The 23,865-nt window shown below is 59.7% G+C and overlaps 1 protein-coding gene across 3 annotated transcripts in view; it reads left to right on the top strand.

Moving 5' to 3' along the window:
- DEGS2 (delta 4-desaturase, sphingolipid 2) overlaps positions 1-23,849 on the top strand; it is a 37,569-nt gene extending 13,720 nt beyond the window's left edge. For 2 of the 3 annotated variants that reach the window (XM_032405924.1, XM_032405923.1), the window contains 2 exons: positions 19,797-20,539; positions 22,068-23,849. In XM_032405924.1, the coding sequence (XP_032261815.1) occupies positions 19,823-20,539; positions 22,068-22,214 (864 nt within the window). In that variant the 5' untranslated portion in view covers positions 19,797-19,822 and the 3' untranslated portion in view covers positions 22,215-23,849. Of the gene's footprint in view, positions 1-4,031; positions 4,157-19,796; positions 20,540-22,067 lie in introns of those variants that run through there. The other variant, XM_032405922.1, reaches the window with a different exon arrangement.
- The last annotated feature ends 16 nt before the right edge of the window (positions 23,850-23,865 follow it).

Raw genomic sequence — 23,865 nt, 5'->3', positions numbered from 1 at the left:
TGTACATAACATCCCCATGGCTTCTGTACTTTACAGCTGGAAGTTTCTACCTTTTCATCCCCTTCACTCTTTTGCCAGCCCTCCGAGCCCCCTCCCCTCTGGTAATTGACAGTTTGTTTCCTGTATCTGTGAGTCTTTTTCTGTTTTGTTTCTCAGATTCCACATGGAAGCAAAATCCTGCCCTATGTCTCTTTCTCTGTCTGACTTATTTCACTTGGCATAATACCCCCAGGTCCATCCATGTTGTTGCAAATGGCAAGACCTCATTCTTTTTTATGGCTAATATTCCACTGTGTGTGTGTGTGTATTCCACCCCTTCTTTATCCATTCATCCGTCGATGGACACTTACGTTACTCCCAGAGCTTGGATATTATAAATAATGCTGCAGTGAACATGGGATGCATGTATCTCTTCAAATTGGTATTTTTTTGGGTGCCTGGGTGGCTCAGTCGGTTAAGCGTCTGACTCTTGGTTTCGGCTCTGGTCATGATCTCAGGGTTGTGGGATCGAGCCCCATGTATGGCTCGTGCTGAGTGGGGAGTCTGCTTGAGATTCTCTCCCTTCCTCCTCCTCTGCCCCTCTGCCCCCTACGCACTCTTTCTCTTTATAAAAAAAAATGGTGTTTTCTTTTCTTTAGATAAATTCTAGAAGTGGGATTACTGGATCATAGGGTGGTTCTATTTTTAACTTTTTGGGGAACCTCCATACTGTTTTCCACAGGGAAACCAATTTACATTCCCACCAACAGTGCAGGAGGGGTTCCCTTTTGTCCACATCCTCGCCGACACTTGTTACTTTCAGTCTTTTGGTACTAGCCATCCGTGACTGGTGCGAGGTGATCTCTCATTGTGGTTTTTATTTGCATTTCCCTGATGACACATCTTTTCCTGTCCTGTTGGCCGTGGGCATGTCTTCTTTGGAAAAATGTCTATTCAGGTCCTCTGCCCATTTTTAAATCAGGTGGTTTTTTAAATATTAAGTTGTGTAAGTTCTTTATATATTTTGTATATTAACCCCTTATCAGATGTATTACTTGCAAATATCTTCTTCCACTAAGTAGGTTACCTTTTTGTTTTGCTGATGATTTTCTTCACTGGGGCAGAGGTTTTTTAGTTGATGCAATCCCATTTGTTTATTTTAGCTTTTGCTGCCCTTGCCTGGGGAGACTGCCCCCAACCCCCCCCCCCCAATACTGCTAAGATTGATGTGAAAGAGCTTCCTGCCCATGTTTTCTTCTAAGAGAAGATTTTTTTTTTTTTTTAAACAAGCCACTTATACCTGTCCATCTCTGGTTTATTTATTTATTTACTTTATTGGTGAAATGGCAACAGCCTTGTGTGTCTCCTGAAATGAAAATGTCATTCTCCTTTCTCAGCCTGGTTCTGCTTTTCCGATAGCTCTGTTTTGCCAGGTGGGAAGTTCTTCTCTTTCTTGGGGTGGTTGCCCTCCCTTCTTTCCCGCAGTGACTCCCTCCCGTGTGGACTGACTGTGAGTCACGGGCTGTTAGCTTCCCCTGGCTTCAGGCAGGGGCGGAGGGACTGTACGGAATGCATTCTGGCCTGTTCCCCCCCCCCCCCCCCCCCCCCCCCAGAACAACGTGTGAACGTGCGGCACAAGAGGGCTTCGTGCTGGGACAGCAAATACTACAGTTAAGACTTCCGGGTGTCGGTACCCCCCCACTCCTCCCAGGCAGTGGAAGACACCCAGGCTTACAGTCGGGGTCCCTCCTGAGAGTCAGTGAACCCCCCCACCCAGGCTATTGCTCCTCCCAGGAGAAATGGGAGCAGGGAAGGTTTGGGGGGGTAGTCAGAGGAGTGGCTATAACATACAATGTATAAGAAAGATTTTTGAAGAATAAACTTCGTTTTACAAATAAACTTTATGATCTATAGAAATATTGGGAAGATAGCATCGAGAATTCACATAGCTTCCACACCCAACATCCTTTATTTTAAGATCTTATAATAGCATGGTGCATTTGTTATAATTAGTGAATCACTATTGGTACATTATTATTAACTGAAGTTCATACTGTAGTCAGATTCTCGCCCTTTTCCTGGTCCAGGATCCCACCCAGGACACGACCTTACAGACAAATACGTATTCCCTGTCATTGCGGGGGTCCAGGGGAGTAGTGGGGAGGCCGTCACGTGTGCTGTGATCAAGTTCACCATCTTGAAGTCAGTCTTTCTGGTTCCGCCTGGCTTGGGGAGTTGGGGATTACTTGGCCAGGGCGCTGGATGGGGATTCAGGTATGTTCAACTCCTATTCCAGCCTCCTGTCTCTCTAGTGTGTCCTTTGACTTGTCCCCTCTTTGGCCTTAGTTTCCTTATCTGTGAAATGGAGGCACTGGGCTAGTTTCATCTAGACAGGTTGAGTCTTGGGGTAAATGGCGAATGAAGTTTCCTGACCCCGTCCTGGGGCGGAGGAAGCCGGCAGGTGTGATGCTATCCGAGGGCAGAGCCGAGCCGGGACCCACATCTCACTGAGCGCAACATGGGGGCCCACACGCCGACTTTGGGCTTTTCGGGTCAAAGATCAGGGCTCTGCCCCTGCTTCGCTCCTTATTCTTGTGTAGTTAGGCAAGGCCCTCTTGAGCTCTGAGCCTCAGTTTACTCATCTGTAAAGTGCCAGTTGGTGGGAGGGTCCCTTTGGCTGAGAATAGAACAGGTTGCTCTGGGGAACATGAGCTCTGTTTTTGAGGCTGTGCGAGCTGGGCAGGTGACCCTGTCGGGTGCTGTGAGGGGTGGTGGCCACGCTAGGCTCCGAGGGTCTTCCTGTTGGATTGGGAATCCAGCCTCCGTGCCGACCCATTTTCCTACACCTGAGCTGGGCAGGTGGCTGGCTGCCACAGGATGCGCGCACACGGTTGCTTTCCTTTCCAGCCTGGGCCGGGACTGCGTTTGGCCCTGGGCTGAGGGAGGCCTGCCAAGTGTACCACACCCCTGGGCCATGGACTTCCAGGAGACTGGATGGAAACTGACCATTATTGCCTCCCTGCCTTGTGGTACCTTTGGCTGCCAGGCCATTCTGCTACCCAGGCAGCTCCCAGCACAGGCCAGGCTCTACAGAGGTGACTCGGCCACCCCTACAAAGCTCCGAAGGAGTGAGAGGAATCCCTGAAAAAGTGAAAATAAGGAGCCCTGTGCCCCCACCCCCCCAAACCCTGGACTCTGTTATTTAAAAGAATGTCAGAGTTCTTCCAAGCTTCTGAGCCTTTGCATCTGCTGTCTGCTCCACCAAGTGCCCTTCCCCTTTTCTAGCTGTTGACTCCTACTCATCCTTCAAGGCCCAATGCAAAAGACCCCCCTGCTGGACCCTAACCACCCCTCCCTGTGTCATGGCACGTCTCACCCTGAGTCATAATGGGCCTCTTCCGTGTCTGTGTCCCTGTGTCCCTCGATTTTCCTGAAGGTCGGGGTGGGCCCGACTCACCTCCCTGAGGTTGCCACAGACACACCATCTGCCCACTGTGGTGGTGTTGCGTGAGAGGGCCGGGTAGGGGAAGGGAGCATTGCTTTCCGAGCACCTTCCGTTTACTGGCACTGTCGCAAGCATTTAATCTCTAGCCTCCTGACCTCTACCCCCACCCCAAGTGGGCGCTAACCCCGGCTCGTCCCCGGAGGCAGGGGCGGCGGGCGCGCCGGGGCGTCTGGGCCGCGGGGAGAACTGGCGCTCCGCCGGGTGGGGCGTGCGTGAAACCCGACGACCGGCCGCGGGCGAGCCAGGCGGGGTGGGGGGGGCAGCGAGCGCACCGGGGCCGGTCGTCGGGTTTCACGCACGACCTGGGGGCCGGGGACTCCCGCGGGTGGCGCGCTACTAGTCCCATGTCCCGCCGACGTGACCGAAGCTGGGGAGCCGCCGCCTCCCGCCCCAGGTCTGGGCCGTGCCCGCCCCCTCGCGCCCCGCCCCCTCGCGCCTCCCGGGGCGCACCTGGCCCCGCCCCCAGCGAGAGGCCCCGCCCCCGGCCCCGCCCCGAGCCGCAAACTGGTGCCCGCGCCGCGCGCTTGGGCAGACAGGTGGAGGAGAGCTGAGCTGTGCACCGCGTTCCGTGCTACGCTCCGGGCCCCGCCATGGGCAACCGCGCGGGCCGCTCCGACTTCGAATGGGTCTACACCGACCAGCCGCACACGCAGCGGCGCAAAGAGATGCTCGGTAAGCGCGGCCCGGCCCCTGCCGCGGGTGGGGACAGCCCCGCGGGGCCGTCGCGAGGCTTGGGCCAGCCCGAGCCCGGCGGTCCCTCTTGTGCCGGCCCCGGTGCCCAGCGGGCACTCCTCGGCCCCTGCTTCAGGGAGGGTGGGAGCGCCACTCTTCCCTGCCGCCAGGGGTCTTCGGCCCGGGTGCCCGAGGGTCTCCCACGCCCAGGTCTGAAACTCCTCTCGCGTCTTTGCCTCCGTCCTGGGGTCCGGGATTCGAGGACCCGAGCCCGGATCCGCGCACCTGGGGAGCGCACCTCAGCTGCAGCATCCTGGTGGTGGGCCGCGAGCCAGTCGTGGGGCGGGGACCGGGCGCGAACTCGGGGCGCGGGGTCCGTCCCCAGGGGACCGTCTGTGTACGGGATATACCTTAAGAAAAAAACCCACAAAGATTATGCCAAAGAATGCCTTTTGTCCATTCTGCCCTGTATTCTGTAGCTTAATACATGGTGGCCGCCCCTCTCTCATTTAGTGTCCTGCGAAGTCGAAGTCGTTTTTACCAGCGTAGTTGTGGTCCGGGATGTACAGTCTCTTTCCTGGGCACTACGGGTAAAAGGGCTCGCACCTCCAGAACAGTTGCTACTGGGTGCCACCAAATCGCCCCCACAGTGCCAGGCCGGCTTCCAGCAGCGTGGCCATGCTACCCTCCCTCCCAAGAAATGGCCAGGCTGTGGTTTCCACACTCCCTCGCCTACACCTGGGGTTGGCAAACCTTTTAATCAGGTTGACTAGGTGACATATGCTATTTCATTGTGTTTAATTTGCAGTTTTGGGATGATTGTTTCCAAAGTTTAATTGGCCACTTCAATTTTTTCTTTTTTCTCTTGGGTTCGTCTCTTGCTTGTTGATTGTTAGAGCTCTTTGTACAGCAGGGTTTTAACTATTTGTCTTACGTGTTGCAAATATATTCCACTTGTCTTTTGCTCTCACGGAAGCTTTTCTTTCTTTTCTTTTTTTATGCATTCAAATGGATTGGGTTTTTCTTTAGAGTTTTCCTTTTGGTGTCTTCCTGCTCCACTCCCAAGACTATGAAATATCCATCCTATTACTTTTAAGGCTTTCAGATACCGGATGCACTGCGTGGTTCACGCCGGGCTGTTCTCCGCTGTGGCTGCCCCCTGGCTGGAGACGGCTGGGGGGGGGGGGTTCGTGTCTTTGGTGGCTTTCTGCTGTGAGGTGAATAATAACCGAGCACTGCTGTGGTCTGACCTGTGGCAGCATCCTCCCCTACACCTGTGAACTTCTTGGGGTGGCTCAGAGGGGTCTTGGTGATCATCTGGTCCTGCCTCTCCCTAGAGGGCAGGTGTCTTGGCTGCTCCCCTCAGCAGGGCTGATGCAGGGCTCCATTTCCTTCCCCTCCCCTGGCAGCCCCCCACCTTGCTGTTACAGGACTCACTGGCACCTGGCCCCAGGTGGAGAAGGCTGGGAGACTTACCCTGCCCCACAGAGGGGTCCAGACCCTCTGGGCGGCACACTCACTTTCTGAATCTGCAAAATGGGCACAGTCATCCTGTTTGGCAGAGAGGGTGCGATGTTAAAAGGAGATCTTGGATGTTAAAAGGTGCCCAGTGTGGTACCCAGCACTCCAGGACATGGAGAAAAGGATCTGTCTCTGAAGAGAGAAGCCACAGGCCCCGAAACCAATAGGGGAAGCTTCCTGGAACGGGGTGGCACGGAAGGCTGGAAGGCTTGGAGGAGAGGAGGTGATTTGGGCACCAGGTCTCAGGGGCCGACCCTCCAGGGACCTTTAGCTCATTTCCAGTTTCCACTCGGTGCTGTGGATTCCTCCGGTCACGTCTGGTTTTGAACTCATGAACTTGACATGTGCCATTTTCCCTCACTCCCTGGCATTTGACAGCTTTTGCCCTGCCTGGATGTCCTTCCTTCCCGCTCTGCCCCTCTGGCTCTCTTTGGAGTTTTGTTTTGTTTTAAATTTTATTGAAGTATAATTGACATGCAGTATTATGTTAGTAAGTTTCAGGTATAAATCTAGTTACCATTTTTCACAGTACAAAAGTTACTGTGATTTCATGGACTACAGTCCCCTTGCTGTACATGACATGCCCGTCACTTACTTACTTTGTAAGTGGAAGTTTGTACTTGATCCCCTGCACCCATCCCTCCGTGTCCCTCCCCCTCTGGCAACCACCAATCTGGGTTGGCTTGGTTTGTCTTTTGAGTCTGGGTTAGGTTTGGTTTTGTCTTTTAGATTCCACATGTAAGTGGAATGGTGCAGTATTTGTCTGTGTCTGTCTGACTGACTTCACTTCGCACAATATCCTCAGGGTCCACCCAAGTTGTTGCAAAATTCCATTTTTTTCTATGGCTGAGTAATGTTTGATTGTGTATATCCCTCATCTTCTTCATCCACGCGTCTGTTGATGGACACTTAAGTTGCTTCCATATCTTAGCTCTTGTACATAATGCGGCAGGGAACAGGGGGGTGCATATATCTTTTTGAATTTGTGTTCTCATTTTCTTTGGATAAACACCAAGACGTGGAATTGCTGGATCAATTTTTTGAAGAACCTCCATACTGCTTTCCAGAGTGGCTGCACCAGTTTGCATTCCCACCGACAGTGCACGAGAGTTCCCCTTTCTCTGCATCCTCGCCAACACCTGTTACTTATGTTGTTGATTTTAGCCATTCTGACAGGTGTACGGTGATACCGCATTGTAGTTTTGATTTGTATTTCCCTGATGTTGAGCATCTTTCCATGTGCCAGTTGTTCATTGGTATGTCTTCCATGTAAGAATGTCTATTCAAGTTTTAGTCAAATTTTTGTTGGTTTGCTATTGAGTTGTATGAGTTCTTTATAGACTTCGGATGTTATCCCCTTATTGGGTATGTGATTTGTCAGTATCTTCTCCCATTCCATGGGCTGCCTTTTTGTTTTGTTGATGGTTTCCTTCACTGTGCAAAAGTTTTTTAGTTTGATGGAGTTCTATTTGTTTTATTTTCACTTATGTTGCCTTTACTTCCAGTGTGAAATCCAAAAAGATTATCGCCAAGACTGATGTCAAGGAGCTTACCGCCTGAAGATTTTGGCTTTCCTGTCTTAAATTCAAGTCTTCAATCCATTTTGAGTTTATTTTTGTGTGTGGTGTGAGAAAGCGGTCCAGTTGTATTCTGCACGTAGCCGTTCAGTTTCCCCAACACCATTTGTCGAAGAGACTGTCTTTTGCTCATTGCATATTCCTGCCTTCTTTGTTGTAAATTGATTGACCATATGCATGTCAGTTTATTTCTGGGCTCCCTGTTCTGTTCCATTGATCTCTGTGTTTATTTTTATGCTAACTTAACACTGTTTTTTGGTTACTTCAGCTTTGTAGTACATAGGTTGAAATCCAGGAACACGATACCTCTGACTTTGTTTTTTTCAGAAGGTTGCTTTTGTTATTCATGGTCTTTTGTGGTTCCATAGACATTTTAGAATTATTTGTTTTAGTTACCTGACAAATGCTGTTGAAATTTTATTAGGGCTCTCGCTCAGTCCCATTTCCTGCAGGAAGGCCCCTTGACTACCCTCCTGGCCTTTGGCCTCCGCTGGGGGAGGACATTCCTCTGGGCTTTCCCTCTACGGCTCCGACCCATCAAGGTTCTTACCAATGTGGGGAAGCGGATTTCGGGGATCTAGAGCTTGGCCGTGGAGCTCATCTCCTGGCAGGCACCTCAACACTCCTCACGCATTAGCCATGTGACCCTGGGCAGGTCAGTCATCAGATGAGCAAATAGAGGCTTGGTTGAGTTAAAAGGGGTTATTATTCCTTACAGAGTTGTGCAGATTAAATGAGGTAATGTTAAGTGCTTAGCTCGCAATAAATGTTACAATAAATGTTAGCTCCGATGATAATTACTACCTCGGCACACAGGCCCAGGTTCTCCCCAAGGACAGGGAATGCCTTTCCGCCTCTGCTTTCTGGCCGCCTGTGCCATTCGCAGCCCGAGAGAAATTCTGCGTGTAACTGCCAGTACCTCTTTAGAGAAGAGGCAGCGAGGGGCTGCTCAGGAGGGGAAGCGACTTGTGTGGGGCTGCGTAGGCCGGAGGCTGCCGAGGCCAGGCTGGTGTGCAGGGAACTTGCTTGAGGATGTGCTCCAGCCCCAGCAGGCCGCTCCTGCAGCTCCTGCCAAGCCCCCAGGAGCCAATGGATGCTCAATAAAGATCCTAATCTGGGAGGGAGTCAGAACCCGGGGGGAGGCCCTTGCGCCTAGCTGGCCGCACCTCTCTCGGGGGCAGAGCCGAAGTCCATCTCCAGCTCCTGCCTAACTGGGGACAGGCTCCCCAGGGCACAGTGTCCCATGGGCAAATGCAGTCCCACGCAGCCCCTAAGAGCCACAAATCCCAGGCCACGGCTGAGCCTCCCTGTACTTTGAAGGCAGGAACAGAGCCCGCAGGACTGTGATCCCACGGCAGACCAGAGGCCAAGCCAGGCGTGGCCGCGGAAAGAAGCAGACTTTGGGTTTGTCTTTAAAAACAAATAGCTTTGTGATTTTTTTTTCTTATGAAAACAGGGCACAAACATGGTAAAACAAAACAAAACAAAACGAAACACAAATTCAAATAATCAAAGGAAAACAAAAGAGGAAACAAGGAAGTAAGACTCTTGGCAATTGTTGGGTTATTTGCGGAGGTAAGGCCCCTGCTGGGTCGTTTCTCAGGGGCTGGGTGGTAAAATCCAGAACAGAACTGGCTGAAGCCCTCAGGGGAATTCGTGAACTCTCCCCACCCAACCGTGGAGATGCCAGCTCCAGGGGTGGGGAGCGGGCTGGCCATTCTCTCCGCACCCACGTCCCTGCCCCAGGAGGCATCTGGGCCTCCTCCCCTGCCAGGGGGCTGCACTGGTGCTGGGCTTGCGTCCCTCCAACTCTGAGATTCCGCAGAAGAAAGGGAGCTGCCTCCCTCACCTCCTGACCCGAGGAGCGTGACCGCCCCTTGAACCACTAACCTCTGGCCAGAGCTGTGAGTCGTACGGCTGGTCAGTGGGCAGGGGGCAGTGATGGGCAAGGCCCACCGGTATCATGTAGTCAGGGCAGGGAGAGGTGGCTCTCCAAGAAAAGGAAGGGGTGCTGTGACCCTGAGTTGTGTGGGCAGGGGGGGAGGCAGGCTGGATACAGGGGGGCACGGCAGCGCGGACTGTGGGTGGTCACTCAGGGCTGACTCGTGGACCCTCCTTGACCTGATTATATCCTCCCCTGCTGAAATCCTCCAAGGGCTTCCCCTTCTAAAAAAATCTCACCTCTGCCCTGGCCTGTGGGGCACCCCGTCTCTGGCCGTTTTGTGGAATGCATCCCATCTGCCCATTTCCCTCCTCATGGCTTTTGCAAATGCTGTTCCCCCTGCTTGAGTTCTTTTCCCCTGTTCTTTTTTTTTTTTTATTATTATGTTATGTTAGTCACCATACATTACATAGTTTTGATGTAGTGTTCCATGATTCATTGTTTGTGTATTAACACCCAGTGCTCCATGCAGAACGTGCCCTCCTTAATACCCATCACCAGGCTAACCCATCCCCCCGCGCCCCTCCCCTCTAGAACCCTCAGTTGTTTCTCAGAGTCCATCGTCTCTCATGGTTCTCCCCCTCCCCTGTTCTTCATGAACCAAACTCCTATGTGTCCCTCAGGTCTCAGCCTCAATGCCCTTTTCTCAGAAACACTCTAACAACACCACACACTCACGGTATGATGCTGGTACTCCCTGGAGAGAACAAAAAAACCCTGATGTGCAAATTGGCACATGGCTGTTTGTGCAGATATTTCTATCGTGGCCAATTTCAAGCTACCAGCATGCATTGCTGAGCAGCCATTTGGGAAGGGAGGAGTGTGTGTGGGTGGCCTGCAGTGCTTACCTCCCCTCCGGGCCCCTGCTCCATCCTCCTCCCTCACCCTCCTGCAAGGTGCCTTCACCTCCTGGCCCTGGCCTCTCTTGTAGCTGCAGGTGTCCGTGGGGCGACTGCTTTCATTCCCAGTCTGAGCCTCCCCGAAGGCAGGCCGGGCTCACCACCACCACCGCGGTTCCTTGGACTGGCCTGCAGCGCTTCCCAGACAGGTCGGCGACAGGCACCCGCACAAAGCTTCAGCGGCTGCCAGGAGGTCCCGGGTTTCCCTCCCTCCCAGCGCTGCCTGGGACCTGGCAGCTCCGGTTCCCTCCAGGGCTCACCCTCGCCAGCCAGCGAGCTGGGAGACAACCCAGCGGAACCAAGCAGTGAGGCTGAGGATTCTGCTTGATCGCACTGTCTTTCTTCCCTCGGGAACTTTCTTCTCCTCTCCCCGGCTCCATTTTCCACCCGAGCAATCCTAGTCCTTGTTCCCGATGGGTGAGGGTTTGTGTATGACTTCTTGTGGCCCTGTGCTTGTCGCACATAACGAGCATTTTTGCCTTGCCTTTCTTTTGTCTGCCTTCCGGACGTTGACGCAGGGACGTTGACGCTCCCTGCTGAGTGAGTCACTTGCCCTGCTCCCCAGCCGGTCCGGGGGCAGGCAGGCCTCTCGTCCACCCTCTTCTGTCCCCGGTGCCCGAAGGGAGCCACTGTCCCTGCCACACGATGCATGCACAGCTGCCAGGTCTGGATCGGGGCCTCCCCACGGCCGTGCGTGCCGCGTCCTTCCCCGGCCTCCCTTTCCCCTTGTTCCCTTTCCCCTTGTTCGTTAATTTGTACCAGCTTTTATGGGGCAGGATTTACATACCGTAAATCCCCTCATTTGAAAGGCACAGGCCGGTGACTTTACGGAAGTTATATAATCCAGTTTGGGAGTATTTTCATCACCTGGAAGATCCCTTGCGAACACATGCAGTCACCCCCCCCCACCCCCAGGTTCTCACACCCAGACTCTCCATCCTTGGGGTTTCGGCTCTGACGTTGGACGTGTGTGTGTGTGTGTGTGTGTGTGTGTGTGTGTGTGTGTGGGTGTGTGTGTGTGGGTGTGTGTGTCCCTCTCTTGGGACGCCCCGTGAGAACGGCACCCCCCCCCCCCCCCCGCAGCCTGAGAACCCCTTCCATCTCTGGGGTCTGGGGCCTGGCTGCCAAAGACCTTCAGCAAATATTTGTCACTGAACAAAAAGCAGGTTTAGTGAGAGGCAGGTGAGGAGGCGGGCACAGTGACTCCTCAAGGCACTTCGGCCCCTTTCCACCTGTTATGTGTCACACCAGGTCCCCACAGTGCCTCCCACGCTGACCGGACGGGGTTAGGCTTGCCTCCTGGCTCGGAGAGGGAACATTGTGTGGTGGGAAGGCCGCTGAGCTGGGGCGGGGCTGCAAGGAAGCCCTTTAGGAAGGAGGGGATTAAGAGGGTTTTAGGTGCCTTTGTCAGAGGACTGTCAGGGGAGAGTCGTCAAGTTATTCAACAGTGGGTAGGGGATGTGAGGGAAAGAGCTCTGGGCTGGCCGGGAAGCAGGTGGGCAGCAGCGAGCTGCTGTGTGCGATGGAATGTTCTAGACTTGGGAGTACCTTAGGTGATGAGCGGCAATGACAAGGACCTCTCCTATAGCTCTCGAGACTGTCAACATGATGGCATTTGGCCTCTTTGGGGAGGTGGTAGGAGTATGCAGTCCAGATGGTGCCAGGCCTGGGTGCAGGGAAGGGTCCAGAGTGTTGGCGGGAAGAAGCCCCGTGTGTGCCTGGGGCCCCTGCCAGAGGCCAGCGGTCAGCAGGGGGTGGGCAGAAGGCCTGCATCTGGGAGGAGGAGCCCGATGCCCGGCCTTGGGACCTCCTTGACTGCCTCTAGAGGGCAAGTGCCCAGCAGCCTCCCCAACCAGCTGCCTGCTTCTGCCTCCCCCCCACCCCCCCCACCCCCGGCCGGCTTTGTCAGGTGAAGTTTGGGGATGACCCAGTGTCCATGGTAATAAGGCTGTTCCCAGGGACTGGTGTGGGGGCACTTGGGGCCCAGCGGGCCCATCCTCCTGCGGTGCTCTCCGGGTCCTACGAACAAGTCTGTCGTGTGTGTGGGTCCATGTGATGCTTGTAAGTCACAGCTGTGCTGGCCCCAAGCTTGCCCTCACCAGTGGGGCCTGGTGGCCCCGGGAACGCCTCTACCTGCTCCCAGCCGGAGGGCGGTCAGAGCCAGCACCTTCAGATGGAGAGTGAGAAGCAGGCCCAGAGAGGGACAGGGGCATGCCCAAGGACACCCCGCAGTGGGGCTGAGCCAGGCTGCATGCAGGTCTCCTGATCTGGGACCCAGGATTTTCTCTGGATGCTTTGCCCTGGCGACCACATAGCTCAGCCCCAGGACCCAGGTCCCCTGGGGGCTGAGCATCCCTGCAGGGTGCTCTTTCCAGCTCTCTGGGTGGGTGGGGGCTTTGGAAATGAGGCACGTTGTTTCCGCTTGTGGAAACCCCGTCTCCCCATCTCTGCAATGGGGGGATGGCCCCCTCCCGGGCAGAGTGGTGAAGGCTGAGTGAGTGTGGCAGATGCCCTGCATGGGAGCACTTGGCTGGCATCCTAGCCCTCGCCTGGGCCCCGGCGTGCAGCCTGCGGGGGGGGGGCCTGGAGCTGGGGGTCCCGAGGCCAAGTGTTGGCGGTGTCGGCCTCACCGTGCTCTGTCGGACGCTTCCCCGAGCCTCGCTGGACCTCAGAGCCTCCTGTCCGTGTCAGGCCTGGGCAGTGTGACTTCTAACAATGGCTGCTGTTCATGGCCAGTTGCCTAGTTGCCTGGGGCCACGCCCGGGGCCGCCGCTGGTGGACATTTGCACGGGTCTGTTCGTCTCTGGTTCCAGGTGGCTGTCCGTGCTGGGCTCCCGGCTCCCCCGTGGAGCCGAGAGCTCTCAAAGCATGTGTGTCCTAGTCCCGCTACGGCTGTCTCTGAGCTGGAGGCCTGAGTGGGCCCGCACCCCCGTGGTCAGCTGGGGTCCCACAGCGGGGCAGAGCCTGGTTGGGCTGGGCCAGGCTAGGGTGTCCCGCTCAGGGCTGGGGCTCCTCCGTGGGGTTGCCGGGGGCCCAGAGATGGAGCCCAGTGCTGTGCAGCCCCGGGGCTCTCCCCTTCTTCCGGTCCTCCTTCCCGGACCCCCTGGAGGAGGCCCCCCCTTTTTGTCGGGCCAGCACCCCGTTGCCCGCTCCGTGACCCCTGCCCCAGCATTTCTGTCCTGTCCTTCTGCCCTCCCCTGGTGCTTTCTCCTTCCCATCTTACCCCCCAGCCAGACCTCCCGCCCTCCCCCTGTTCCCGCACTCACCCTCTCCCTCCTCACCTCCCTGCCCCACCGCCGTCTGGCCCCAGGCTGTGCTGAGATGGCTCCTGGTGGGGCCTTCATCACCTTGCTAAGTCCGGTGGGGCACCTGTCTTGTCTTCCTGCCCATGACCCTCTTTGACCCCAGCAGCCAGACACCTCAAGCCCATGGCTGCAGTAACCCCGGTCCCTCCTGTGCCCAGTGACCTCCACCTCTGGTCTGAGTGGCTGGTGGTCCCCAGAGCATCTCCCCTGGGAGGTCCCCCAGGCCCCTCCCATCCCCAGGGACCGGGAAAGCTCTGGACTTGAAAAGTTATTTACTGTTTTCCTTGAGTGGGGTTTGACTTTCTCAGCAGGCAGGTCCAGAATAGCCCCACTCCTAAGATGGGGCCTCCCTGGGGTCTCCACGGAAGGCCCGCGGTCCCCAGCGGGGCCTCCCCGCGCGCCCCGCCGTCCCCCGGGGCCCCCCCCCCCCCCCCCCCCCCCCCCCCCCCCCGGAATCTGCTGCGCTCCCAGCTCCCTGGGCACCGTCTCGGAGCCCTTCTGGTGTCTCGCCCCACATACACTTCTGGCCAAGGCCCCTGGGCTCTGCCTTCTTGGTGGCTGCTGGGCTCCTCCCGGCTCTGTGGTCCGGGAGGTGTGGAGGTGATCTGGGGCGTACGTGCTTGGCCCCTTGTCGGGATCGCCCCTGCGCAGCCTGGAGTCCAGATTGGACGTCGGCCCCATCTTTTATTGCTTCCAGCCGGATGGCTGGGCCCAGTGACCCTTGTGGCCTGGGGGCGCTGGGCCTGTTCTCGTAGGTCAAAGCGAGCTGGGCCAGATCAGCCTGCAAGAGTAGCTCCCATGGCCCCAAAGATCAGAAGTAGGACATTTTTACCCTCAGCTCAGAAAGCTGCATTTAATAACAGTGGAAGAGCTCCTGGGGCCCCATCATCCCCGCCTTGCCACAGCCCAGATGGGCAGGCGGGGAGTGTCCTCCCCACCTCTCCTCTGTGGAGACAAGGCTGGGAGGCAGTGGGGGCAGCTGAGTCTTCGGGGAAACTGTTAGGAAAAGGAGGAAGGGACACCGGGCTCCCTGAAGGTGGGCTCGGCAGGGGTGGGACCTCAGGGGTGCGCTCTCCTTTGCTCCCCACCGGTAGGATTACTGTCTTTGTTGGACAGATGGGGCATCTGGGGCCCACCGTCCAAGGTCAGAGCTGCCTCTGGGGAGCACGGGAGTGGCCTGTTTGCTGGCCTCGATCCCAGAGCTGGGGTCCTACTGCCTCAGAGCATGCCAGCCTGCTTACCTAGTGCAGGTGTGGCCTGCCCTGCCCTCCCGCCCCAGGCTTGGCCCCCTTCCAAGGGCAAGCATGGGAACCAGCCCGAGAGAAGCTGGTGGCCTCCAGCTACCTGGGGCTTCTAGGTGTGCCTCGGGAGGTGAGGGCCAGGCTCCTGGTTGCCCAGGGGGGGAAGGCTGGTGCCCAGAGGCTGCCCCTGGCGAGAGGGAGGCTGGTGGGGCCCTGTGGCCTGTGGTCCCAACCTGATAGCCAGCTATGCAAAGGTCGGGGGACTCCGCACACGGTTTCCCTGGCCCGAAACCATTTCTTACTCCCGCTGTACCTCACCGTGGCTGCAGGATTCCCACCTCCCGGGGCCCCCAGCGTCCCCCGGAAGCACCTCTCTACCCAGGCAATCCAGGCCTACTTTCTGAAGTGTCCCCTCTCACTCTGACCCCCTTTTGGGAGAGGAGCAAGCTGGGATGAGGCCTACCCCCTGTCCCCCCTCCCAAGTGGGGCCCACATGGCCGTCCCCGCTCCCAGGCTTGGGTCCTTTTGTCTCTCGTCCCACCTGGCAGGATGACACCGGGCGGGGGTGCTGGCTCCTCCCCCGTGGCCAGGGCTGGCGGGCTGTGGGGCCCTTGGGGGGGGGCAGGCAGAGCGTGAGTCGCCCTGGGCCCTGTGCCAGGTGCTAGGACGGAGGAGGGACAGGGCCGGAGGAGTGGACCCCGTGGCGGGCCCAGCTGCGGGAGCGATCACGGTCTCCTCATCCTTGGTCTAGGTGCCCTGCGTTTCCTTGGGCTGCGGTGACAGGTGACCACAAACTGGGGGCCTTCAGACAGCACACACGTGTTCTCTACTGGCTCTGGGGGGTCGGAAGTCTGACACGGGTCTCACGGGGCTGAAGTCAGGGTGTCGCAGGGCCACGCCCCTGGGGGCTCCAGGGAAGAAGCCGTTTCCAGGCCTTTCCAGCTTTGCAGGCACCTGCACTCCTGGCTCGGGGCCCCTCCTCCACCTTCACAACCAGCAGGGGCACATGGGGTCCTTCCCAGTCCCCCCCGGGACGCTCTCTCCTGCCTGTGCTTCCCCTGAGAGGGCGGGCCCTGGGATGACACCGGCCACCTGGATGATCCAGGTCACCGTCCTGTTGTGAGGTCAGCTGCTGCACCTGACTCCCTTGTGCAACCTTGGTTCTCTCTTGCCGGGGGCTGGAACCTCCTCAGCTTATGGGATTGGGATGTGGATGTCTTTGGGGGGCCATTATCCTGCCCGCCCCCGCCCCCCACATTGCCAGTAGCCTCTCTCTCCAGCTTGTGAACGGGGTCTCCTGGCTTAAGGTGGCACCGGCCACCCCGAGCCTTCCCCTGCCTTCGCAGGGCACCAAGCACCCCACGGGGCCTCTGACCTTTATGGCAGCCGAGTCACCTCCCACGGCGCGGGCACGACGCCAGAGGCCATGAGGTAGTGTGGGCAGGCCCCGGGGGTGGGGGAAGCGGTTCATCAGCCTGGTATTCTGTCCCCTTGCAGTCCCTGTGCCCCGATGACGCAGCTGCAGGCCTCCGCGGGGCCGGCCTCCCCAGCGCGCCCCGGCGGTCACCCCGCAGCCGGGCCGCTGTGCAGGCCTTCCCCGGGCGGGTGAGCCGAGCCCTGCAGGGCTGATCTGTTAGTCCTGCCAGTGACCCCCGCGGGGTGCACATGCCCAGCCCTGCGGCTGAGCTCACCTGCTCCGAGCTGCCAGTTTGTCTTATTTTCTTACTGCGGTAAAACACAAAGAACCGACAGTTTGCCATTTGGAACCACGTTGTCGTGTCTGATTTGGTGGCATGCAGGGCGTCGTGCACCGTGGCTATTTCCAAATCCACCTCATGGCTCCACTCAGGCCTGTTCCCGCCCCCTCCTCACCCCTCCGCTGCCCTCCCCAGCCCCTGCTGACCGGTCCCTGCTTTCCGTCCCTAGGAACGCACCTGTTCTCCACCCTTGGCTTGTCATGGGGTACGTGGCCCGTGTGGCTGGCTGCTTTCATTCGGCGTCATGTCTTCGAGGCTCATCCATGTGTAGCCTGGGTCAGCACTTCCTTCCTTCTAAACACATTTTTTGGGGGAGCCAGTAGTTTACTTGGGAGTCCATTTCAGGGAGCAGGCGTAGGGTGTCGGCATTGTGAAATAGGGACGGTGGGCAATTCAATATAGACATTTTTTTTATTGAGGTATAATGACATAGAACGAGGTATTAGTTCCAGGCGTATGACAGGATGCCCCGGTCTGTGGTGCAGAATGATCGCCACCGTGAGTCTAACTAACATCATCACCATACGCAGTCACAAAAATGTTTGTTCTTGAGTTCTCGGGTGAGAAAAGTTCTTGATGAGAACTTTTAAGATCTACTTTTTTTCTAAGTCGTCTCCACACCCAGCGTGGAGCCCGACGTGGGGCTGAGATCATGACCTGAGCTGAGACCAGGTCAGACGCTCAACCGACTGAGCCGCCCAGGCGCCCCCAACGTAGTGTTGTTAACTGTAGTCACTGTGCTTTACGTTATACCCTCGGGACTTAATTCTTTTTTGACTGGAAGTTTTGTTCCTTTTTATGGCCGAATAACATTCCATTGTGTGGACAGACCACGTTTTGTTTATCTGGTCACCTGTGGATGGACACTGGGGTCGGTTTCAGCTTTGGCTGCTGTGAATAGTTCGATGAACGGTGTGCAAGTATCCGTGTGTGCCCCCGATTTGAAGTCTTTGGGGTCTGTATTTCGAAGTGAAATTGCTGCGGCCTGTGGTAATTCTACAGTTCGGTCTTTGAGGAGCTGCCGAATGGCTTCCGGGTGGCTGCACCACGTTGCATCCCCCTGAGCAGTGTCCCAACAAGGGCTCCGGTGTCGCCACATCCTTGCCGACACTCGCTGTTGTCCGTTTTTGACTCTGGCCATCCTCGCGGGGGTGAAGGGGGATCTCATTTGTGGTCTTCGTTTGCATTTCCCTGGTGACCACTGATGCGGAGCATCTTTTCCGGTGCTTCTTGGCTGGTTGCACATCTTTGGAGACCTGCCTGTTCAAGTCCTTTGTCCATTTTACGTTGGGCTGTTTGTCTCTGTTGTTGAGTTGTGGGAAATCTTTATATATTCTGGATATCAAACCTTCATCTGGAGTGAGGATTTGAACCTGCTCCGAACGCTGCTCTCTCCCAGTCCCCGGGACGCTGTGGCTCCTGAGCTCCCCGTTGAGTGGGCCTGAGTTTTGTCACCTGTCCCTTGGCTGGCTTGCTTTGTCTGAAGTTCTGTGCTGTGACCAGCATCCCGGCGGGGTCCTTGGCCAAGCTTCAGGAAGAGAGCTCCCGGGATCAAAGGGCCCCGGTGGCTTTGTGCGCGGGGCTTGGAGGCCAGGGGACTGGCGCTGTCCCAGGCCGGAGGCGGCCCCTGCGTGCAAGGGGGGGGGCAGCTGCAGTGGGAGGAGGGGGCCCTGGTTCTGTCTACCGTGGGGTTTACACCCTCCCTCGGCCGCTCGAAGGCCGTGCTTAGGGCCGTGGAGAGCCGCTGCTCACTGGGCTAGAGCCCAAGCCACTGTAGCTGCCCGATGAGGTGAAGGCTTGGTGGGGGCGCTGGGGTCAGGGCTGCCTGGGGGATTCCGTTGGCTTCCGGGCAGAGGTGGCCTGGGGTTCTAGGGCTTGGGAACCCCAGCTCCCCGCAGCATCTCCAGCAGATGCGGGCTGTTCGCTGTCATGGAGCCAGGATCGTTCTATGGGGACAGACACCCTGCCATCACACACTGGGACACCGGGGCCCAGAGAGGGTGGGGATGTAGCCCCAGCCACACAGCAAGATCAAGACTAACCCCAAGATGGGCTTGGGGGGTGGCAGCTCAGGCAGGAGGATCCTGAGCCTGAGTCTCCCTTCTGACTGGGGCAGACTCCTTTTGCCCCTGTTGTGTGTTTCTGCTTGCATACTCCCAGGGACAAGCAGCTCACTACCTCTGAAGCAGCCTGTTCCATTGCTGGGTGGCTCTCACAGAAAGGTTTGTGGGCTGAGAGGAGGGTGGAGGGACCTTGGGCAGCTGAGCCGAGCTGTCACATCCTTCCCTTCTAAGCACAAAGGGGAAGTAACTTCCTGGGTCAGTTGGAGGACAGGGCTGGGCAGGATTTGCCCTTGGCCTGGCGGGTTCCGGGCCCTGTCCGTGGGCCAGCCTGGGGAGGCTGAGCCCGAGGCAGCCCAGCTGCTCTGGACAGGACGGGTGAAGACCCTGGAGACCAGCACTGGCTCTCTTGAGGGTGCCCGGGATAAGCCCCGCTGACCTCACGGGCCTCAGTTTCTTTTATCTGTGCATCACAGTGCGGCTCTGCCTCTGAGGGCCTGCGAACGGGGGCACAGAGCAGACCTGGGAGCATCTCCCCCCAGCACGGGATGACCCCTGGCCCTGTCCATCCCCACCCCTGCACCAGACTCCTTGCCCCCTCCCACCGAGCAGCCAGGGAGGTTTCTGGAAGGCACAGCTGTCTTGCCCCAAGGGCACCCCCCCCTTGTGCTACCCCTGCAGGGTCTGGTTGCTTTCTGGCCGGAAGGCCCTCCCCTGCTTGGCCCACTCCCACCATCATTGTCTTTTTCTTTCCTGTAGAACAAACTACAGAAAAGGACAAAAGATTCTGTAACGAGCACCCCCACCCCCAAAATAAATGCATTCAACATTTTATCATGTTTCCTTAGATCTTGTTTAAGAACTGAAACACCGGAGACAGAGCCAGAGCCCTCCACGCCCCCCACCCCTGGCCACCCCCGTGGCCTCCGGGGTTCCCGATGCGTCTGGGCGCCACGCGCGCCCCGTCACTCGGGCCGGAAGCCCCCCGCGGCGCGCAGCACCTGCGTGCTTCACCTGCAGCTCTCGGCCGCTGCTTGGATTTTGGGCACTATGTCTCTGTGACCTGTGGTGACACCTGCTCTTTCCTTGGGCTGGTGGCAAAGGCCCCCCCCCCCCCCCCCGCTCTGGGAAGTCTCCCCGGGGCCCCCAGGTGGTGGGGAGGCAGGCGTGTCTGGCTCTGCGAGGGCCAGGTCTCCGAGGGACCCTGCTGTCACTGCCTGGGGCTCAGTGGATGGTGCCGGGGAGGGGGGAGGCCGAGCTCCGGGGTGGGGGGCTGGGGGGCCCCCACGCGGCCGGCGCGCCCGCCTCACCTCGTCCTCTCCTCGCTCCCGCCCGCAGCCAAGTACCCGGCCCTCAAGGCCCTGATGCGGCCGGACCCCCGGCTCAAGTGGACGGTGCTGGGGCTCGTGCTGGTGCAGCTGCTGGCCTGCCGGCTGGCGCGGGACCTGGCCTGGCGCTGGCTGCTCTTCTGGGCCTACACCTTCGGCGGCTGCGTGAACCACGCGCTCACACTCGCCATCCACGACATCTCGCACAACACGGCCTTCGGCTCGGGCCGCGCGGGGCGCAACCGCTGGCTCGCCGTGTTCGCCAACCTGCCCGTGGGCCTGCCCTACGCCGCCTCCTTCAAGAAGTACCACGTGGACCACCACCGCTACCTGGGCGGCCACGGGCTGGACGTGGACGTGCCCACGCGCCTGGAGGGCTGGCTCTTCTGCACGCCGGCGCGCAAGCTGCTCTGGCTGGTGCTGCAGCCCTTCTTCTACTCGCTGCGGCCGCTCTGCGTGCACCCCAAGGCCGTGACCCGCATGGAGGTGCTCAACGCCCTGGTGCAGCTGGCCGCCGACGCCGCCCTCTTCGGCCTGTGGGGGCTCAAGCCCGTGGTCTACCTGCTGGCCAGCTCCCTGCTGGGCCTCGGCCTGCACCCCATCTCGGGCCACTTCGTGGCCGAGCACTACCTGTTCGTCAAGGGCCACGAGACGTACTCCTACTACGGGCCCCTCAACTGGATCACCTTCAACGCGGGCTACCACATGGAGCACCACGACTTCCCCAGCATCCCGGGCTGCAACCTGCCCCTGGTACGCGGTGGCGCCGGAGAGCGGGGGGCGTGGGGGCGCGCGGGGGGCCACAGCCCGGCTCTCTAGGCCTTGCTGATCGCCGTCTGCCCGCCGCCTCAGTTGTGGTCCCAGGGCGGCGGGAGAGGCCTCCCCCCACCCCCGGGATAGGCGGGGGCCCGGCTACAGAGTAAGGAGGTGGCTTCTGGGGGGGCAGGGGCTCGCGGGGGAACGGAAACCTGTTTGAGCCCAGGCTGGACGTCCTTGGGCAGGCCCCTTGCCCTCTCTGTGCCTCTGCTGCCCCTTCCTTAAGACGGGCCGGCATAGCCATGCTGCACGCAAAACACCTCCCCTTCCTGGCTCCCACCTCCCCTGTCCCTGCTCATTTCCCGTCACTGCCCTGCGACCCTCCAGGGCCCCCTCCTGGCCCAGAGGGGACAGGGTGGGCCTGGCCCTTTGTGACCCCAGGGGCTGGGCCTGAGCTGGAGCCGCCCTGGGGTTGGGGAACTTCTGAAGGAGGGAGGAGGGAGGGGGAGGAAGAGAGGAGGGAGGGGGAGGAAGAGAGGAGGAGCTGTGGGCTGGCGGGTTAGGAAGAGCCGGGGTGACCCGAGGCCCAGGGGGGCGGGGCAGGCGTCGGCGGGGAGGCCGTCGGAGCGCCGGGGTCTGTGTGCCTGCCCTGTGTGCACGTGTGTGCACGCCCGCGTGCGGATGCTTGCCTGTGTCCGAGTGTGCCGTGTGTACACGTGTGTGTGCGTGTGCTCGTGTGAGAGCACCTGTCTGGGCGTGCGGGTGACCCCGGAGTCCGGCCGCCGGGGGTGTGTCTGGCCCTGGCCGGGCAGCCCCCGGGCCTCGCCTCCCGCGCATCTGCTGCTGGCGCTCCCGAGGTCCCACTGTGCGCCGGGCGCCCTCTCAGCCTCACCCGGGCCCGTGCAGCGGGCGTCCTCCTTGCCCGCTGTCCGCCTCCCACAGACGAGGCAGAGGCTCAGGCGGGGGCCGGCCGGACGCGCGTGCTGTCTGCCGGGGAGAAGGGAAGAAAGGCTCACCGCTAAGTCAGGGCTCCCCGCTCCTGCCTCAGGCAGGGGGTCTGCTCTCCCGAGCCCCCGTCTTCCGCTGTGAAGCAGGCCCTGAGCACGGGGCGCATCCCCCTGGGGGGAGTGAAGGGCATCCCCGGCAGTTGGCGAGCGGCGGTGGGGGTGCGCATGTAGGTGCTGAGGCTGGGAGGGCTTCCGGGAGGAGGTGGGCTGAGGGTGTGGGTGCAGAGGGGGCAGGAGGCTAGAGGGAGAGGTGTGCCCCACGCCACTGGGAAATGGGAAGCACTAACGCTGGGAGGAGGGCGATGGGGTGGGGGCCTGGTGTCCGCTGAGGCCGGAGGGGCTGGGGGGCAGGAGAGGGCAGGGGACGCTGGGCGGTGACGCTGCGTGTGCGTGTCAGCGTGTGCCCGTGCGCATGCTCCCACGCAGGGCTGTGTGCACGCTCGCGTGCCCCCGTGCATGTGTGTGGCAGGGAGGCGTGCGCCCGGCCGCGGCCTCTGACCCTGCCACGCTCTCTGCAGGTGCGGAAGATTGCTCCCGAGTACTACGACCACCTGCCACAGCACCACTCGTGGGTGAAGGTGCTCTGGGACTTCGTGCTCAAGGACTCCCTGGGGCCCTACGCCAGGGTGAAGCGGGTGTGCAGGCTGGCCGAGGACCGTCTGTGACCCCGCGGGCCCCCCCGGCTCCCGTGCTGCCGAGCTGGCTGTCACCCCCCCGCCCCACCCCCCCAGCCTAGCGCCCAGAACTGGTTTGGCTGCATTTGGTTCCCACGCCCTGGCTGCACTCTGTGTCCCAGAGCCCAGGACCACGTCTGGCCACACTGGGCACGGGCTGCAGCCTGGAGAGGCTTGGTCTGCACCTGCGCTGTCGCCCCCCGGCCGGGCCCTCCTCTTCTGTCCCCTTCTCAGGGACAGAGGCCCGGCCCCGCCCTGGGTGCTCCGAGCGCAGTCTCCGCGGAGCTGATTTCTCTGCTCGCCCCACGCCCTGCATTCTGTTTGCACACCCGCACATCGCGCTTCCCAGCGGCGGTCAAGGCCCCAGCCTGGCCTCAGAAGGGGGCCCTGGCCACCCCAGCGGGCCTCAGGTCTGCGTGCCTCCTTCCCGGCCAGCCCAGGCCACGGCCCCTCTGCTCCCCACCCTCAGGGACTGTGGCTCTCCACGCTTTGTGCTTAGGCAGCATCCCCGGGGGTGGGGGGGGGGTTTGTGCCTTTGTATGGGTGTCCCCTGCGTGCCCTGGGGCCCGGGAGCCCGCCTCTCTAGCCCGGCTGGGCGCTGCAGACGCTGCGTATCCTGAGTCGCACCCGTGCCCCCGCTCCACCCCGAGGCCTTGGCCCCAGAGGGTCGAGGCTGGACAGGGTGGGGTCTGGCTCCCTGAGCAGCTCCCTCAGGACTTGAAGAGATCTTCAGGAACGGGCGCCGCGGGCCGGACAGGTGGGGGACTGGCTGCAGCAGGCCGGTGTCCTTGGTGATGACCCTGTCCTGATGGGGGCACGGCTGAAACCTAGGGGGCTGCAGGGGGTGGGGTGGGGTAGGGCGGGGTCCGGGTCTCCCAGGGGCCGGCCGGCAGGGGCAGGAGGGGTGCCTGGGCCCCGGGGGAGGCTGAGGACCGCCCCTGGATGGGCGCCGCGGGGCCGTGCTAGCTGACCCGGGAGGGAGGCGTGTCGCCGCGCCCTGTGCCTGAGACCCGGCAGGTGCTGAGCGCGGACTTCCTGCTGGGGGCCGGGAGTGGCCTCCTGCGATGCCAGGCACCCGTGTCCCCTAGACGCCGAGCTGGCCCTGGGAGGGAAGCGCAGCTCGGCCAGGGTAGTGGAGCCTGGACAGGTGGCCGGCCCGCGTGGGGGCTGCCGGCCCAGCCATCTGCAGAGCTGTCCTGGGGAGGAGGCTGCCGGGGAGAGAGGTGTGCTCTGTCACCACCTGCCAGATGCCCCCCCCCCCCCCCGTTAGAACGGCTGCTGGACCCGGGGGGGGGGGCAGCCGCTCTGAGATCAGGCCTCAGGCTGCTCACCCCCAACAGGCAGAACCGTCCTACTCCCGGCTTCAGGGTTGTTGGGAGCACTCGGTGAGTTGGGGTGTCCACAGCCTGGCCAGAAAACAGCAGTCCCTGTCATCAGCCAGACTGGGGGCCCCGCCTCATCCCCTCCCCCTCTGCCCCCCTCCCCCCGACGGCTGGGCACACTGCTGTGTCCCTGGGGGTCAGGAGATGGTACAGCATTCCCAGCTTGCTCCTGGCCCAGGGGCAGATCCTCTCTGGCTCCAAAGGGGAACTCCCGGGTCTGAGAAGCGCTGGGGTGGGCCTTCGGTGGGCGTGCAGGGCAG

This window comes from Phoca vitulina, unplaced genomic scaffold (assembly GCF_004348235.1).
Source record: "Phoca vitulina isolate PV1807 unplaced genomic scaffold, GSC_HSeal_1.0 scaffold7, whole genome shotgun sequence".
In the NCBI taxonomy this organism is placed as follows: domain Eukaryota; kingdom Metazoa; phylum Chordata; class Mammalia; order Carnivora; family Phocidae; genus Phoca; species Phoca vitulina.
This window is presented reverse-complemented; position numbering and strand designations above follow the sequence as displayed.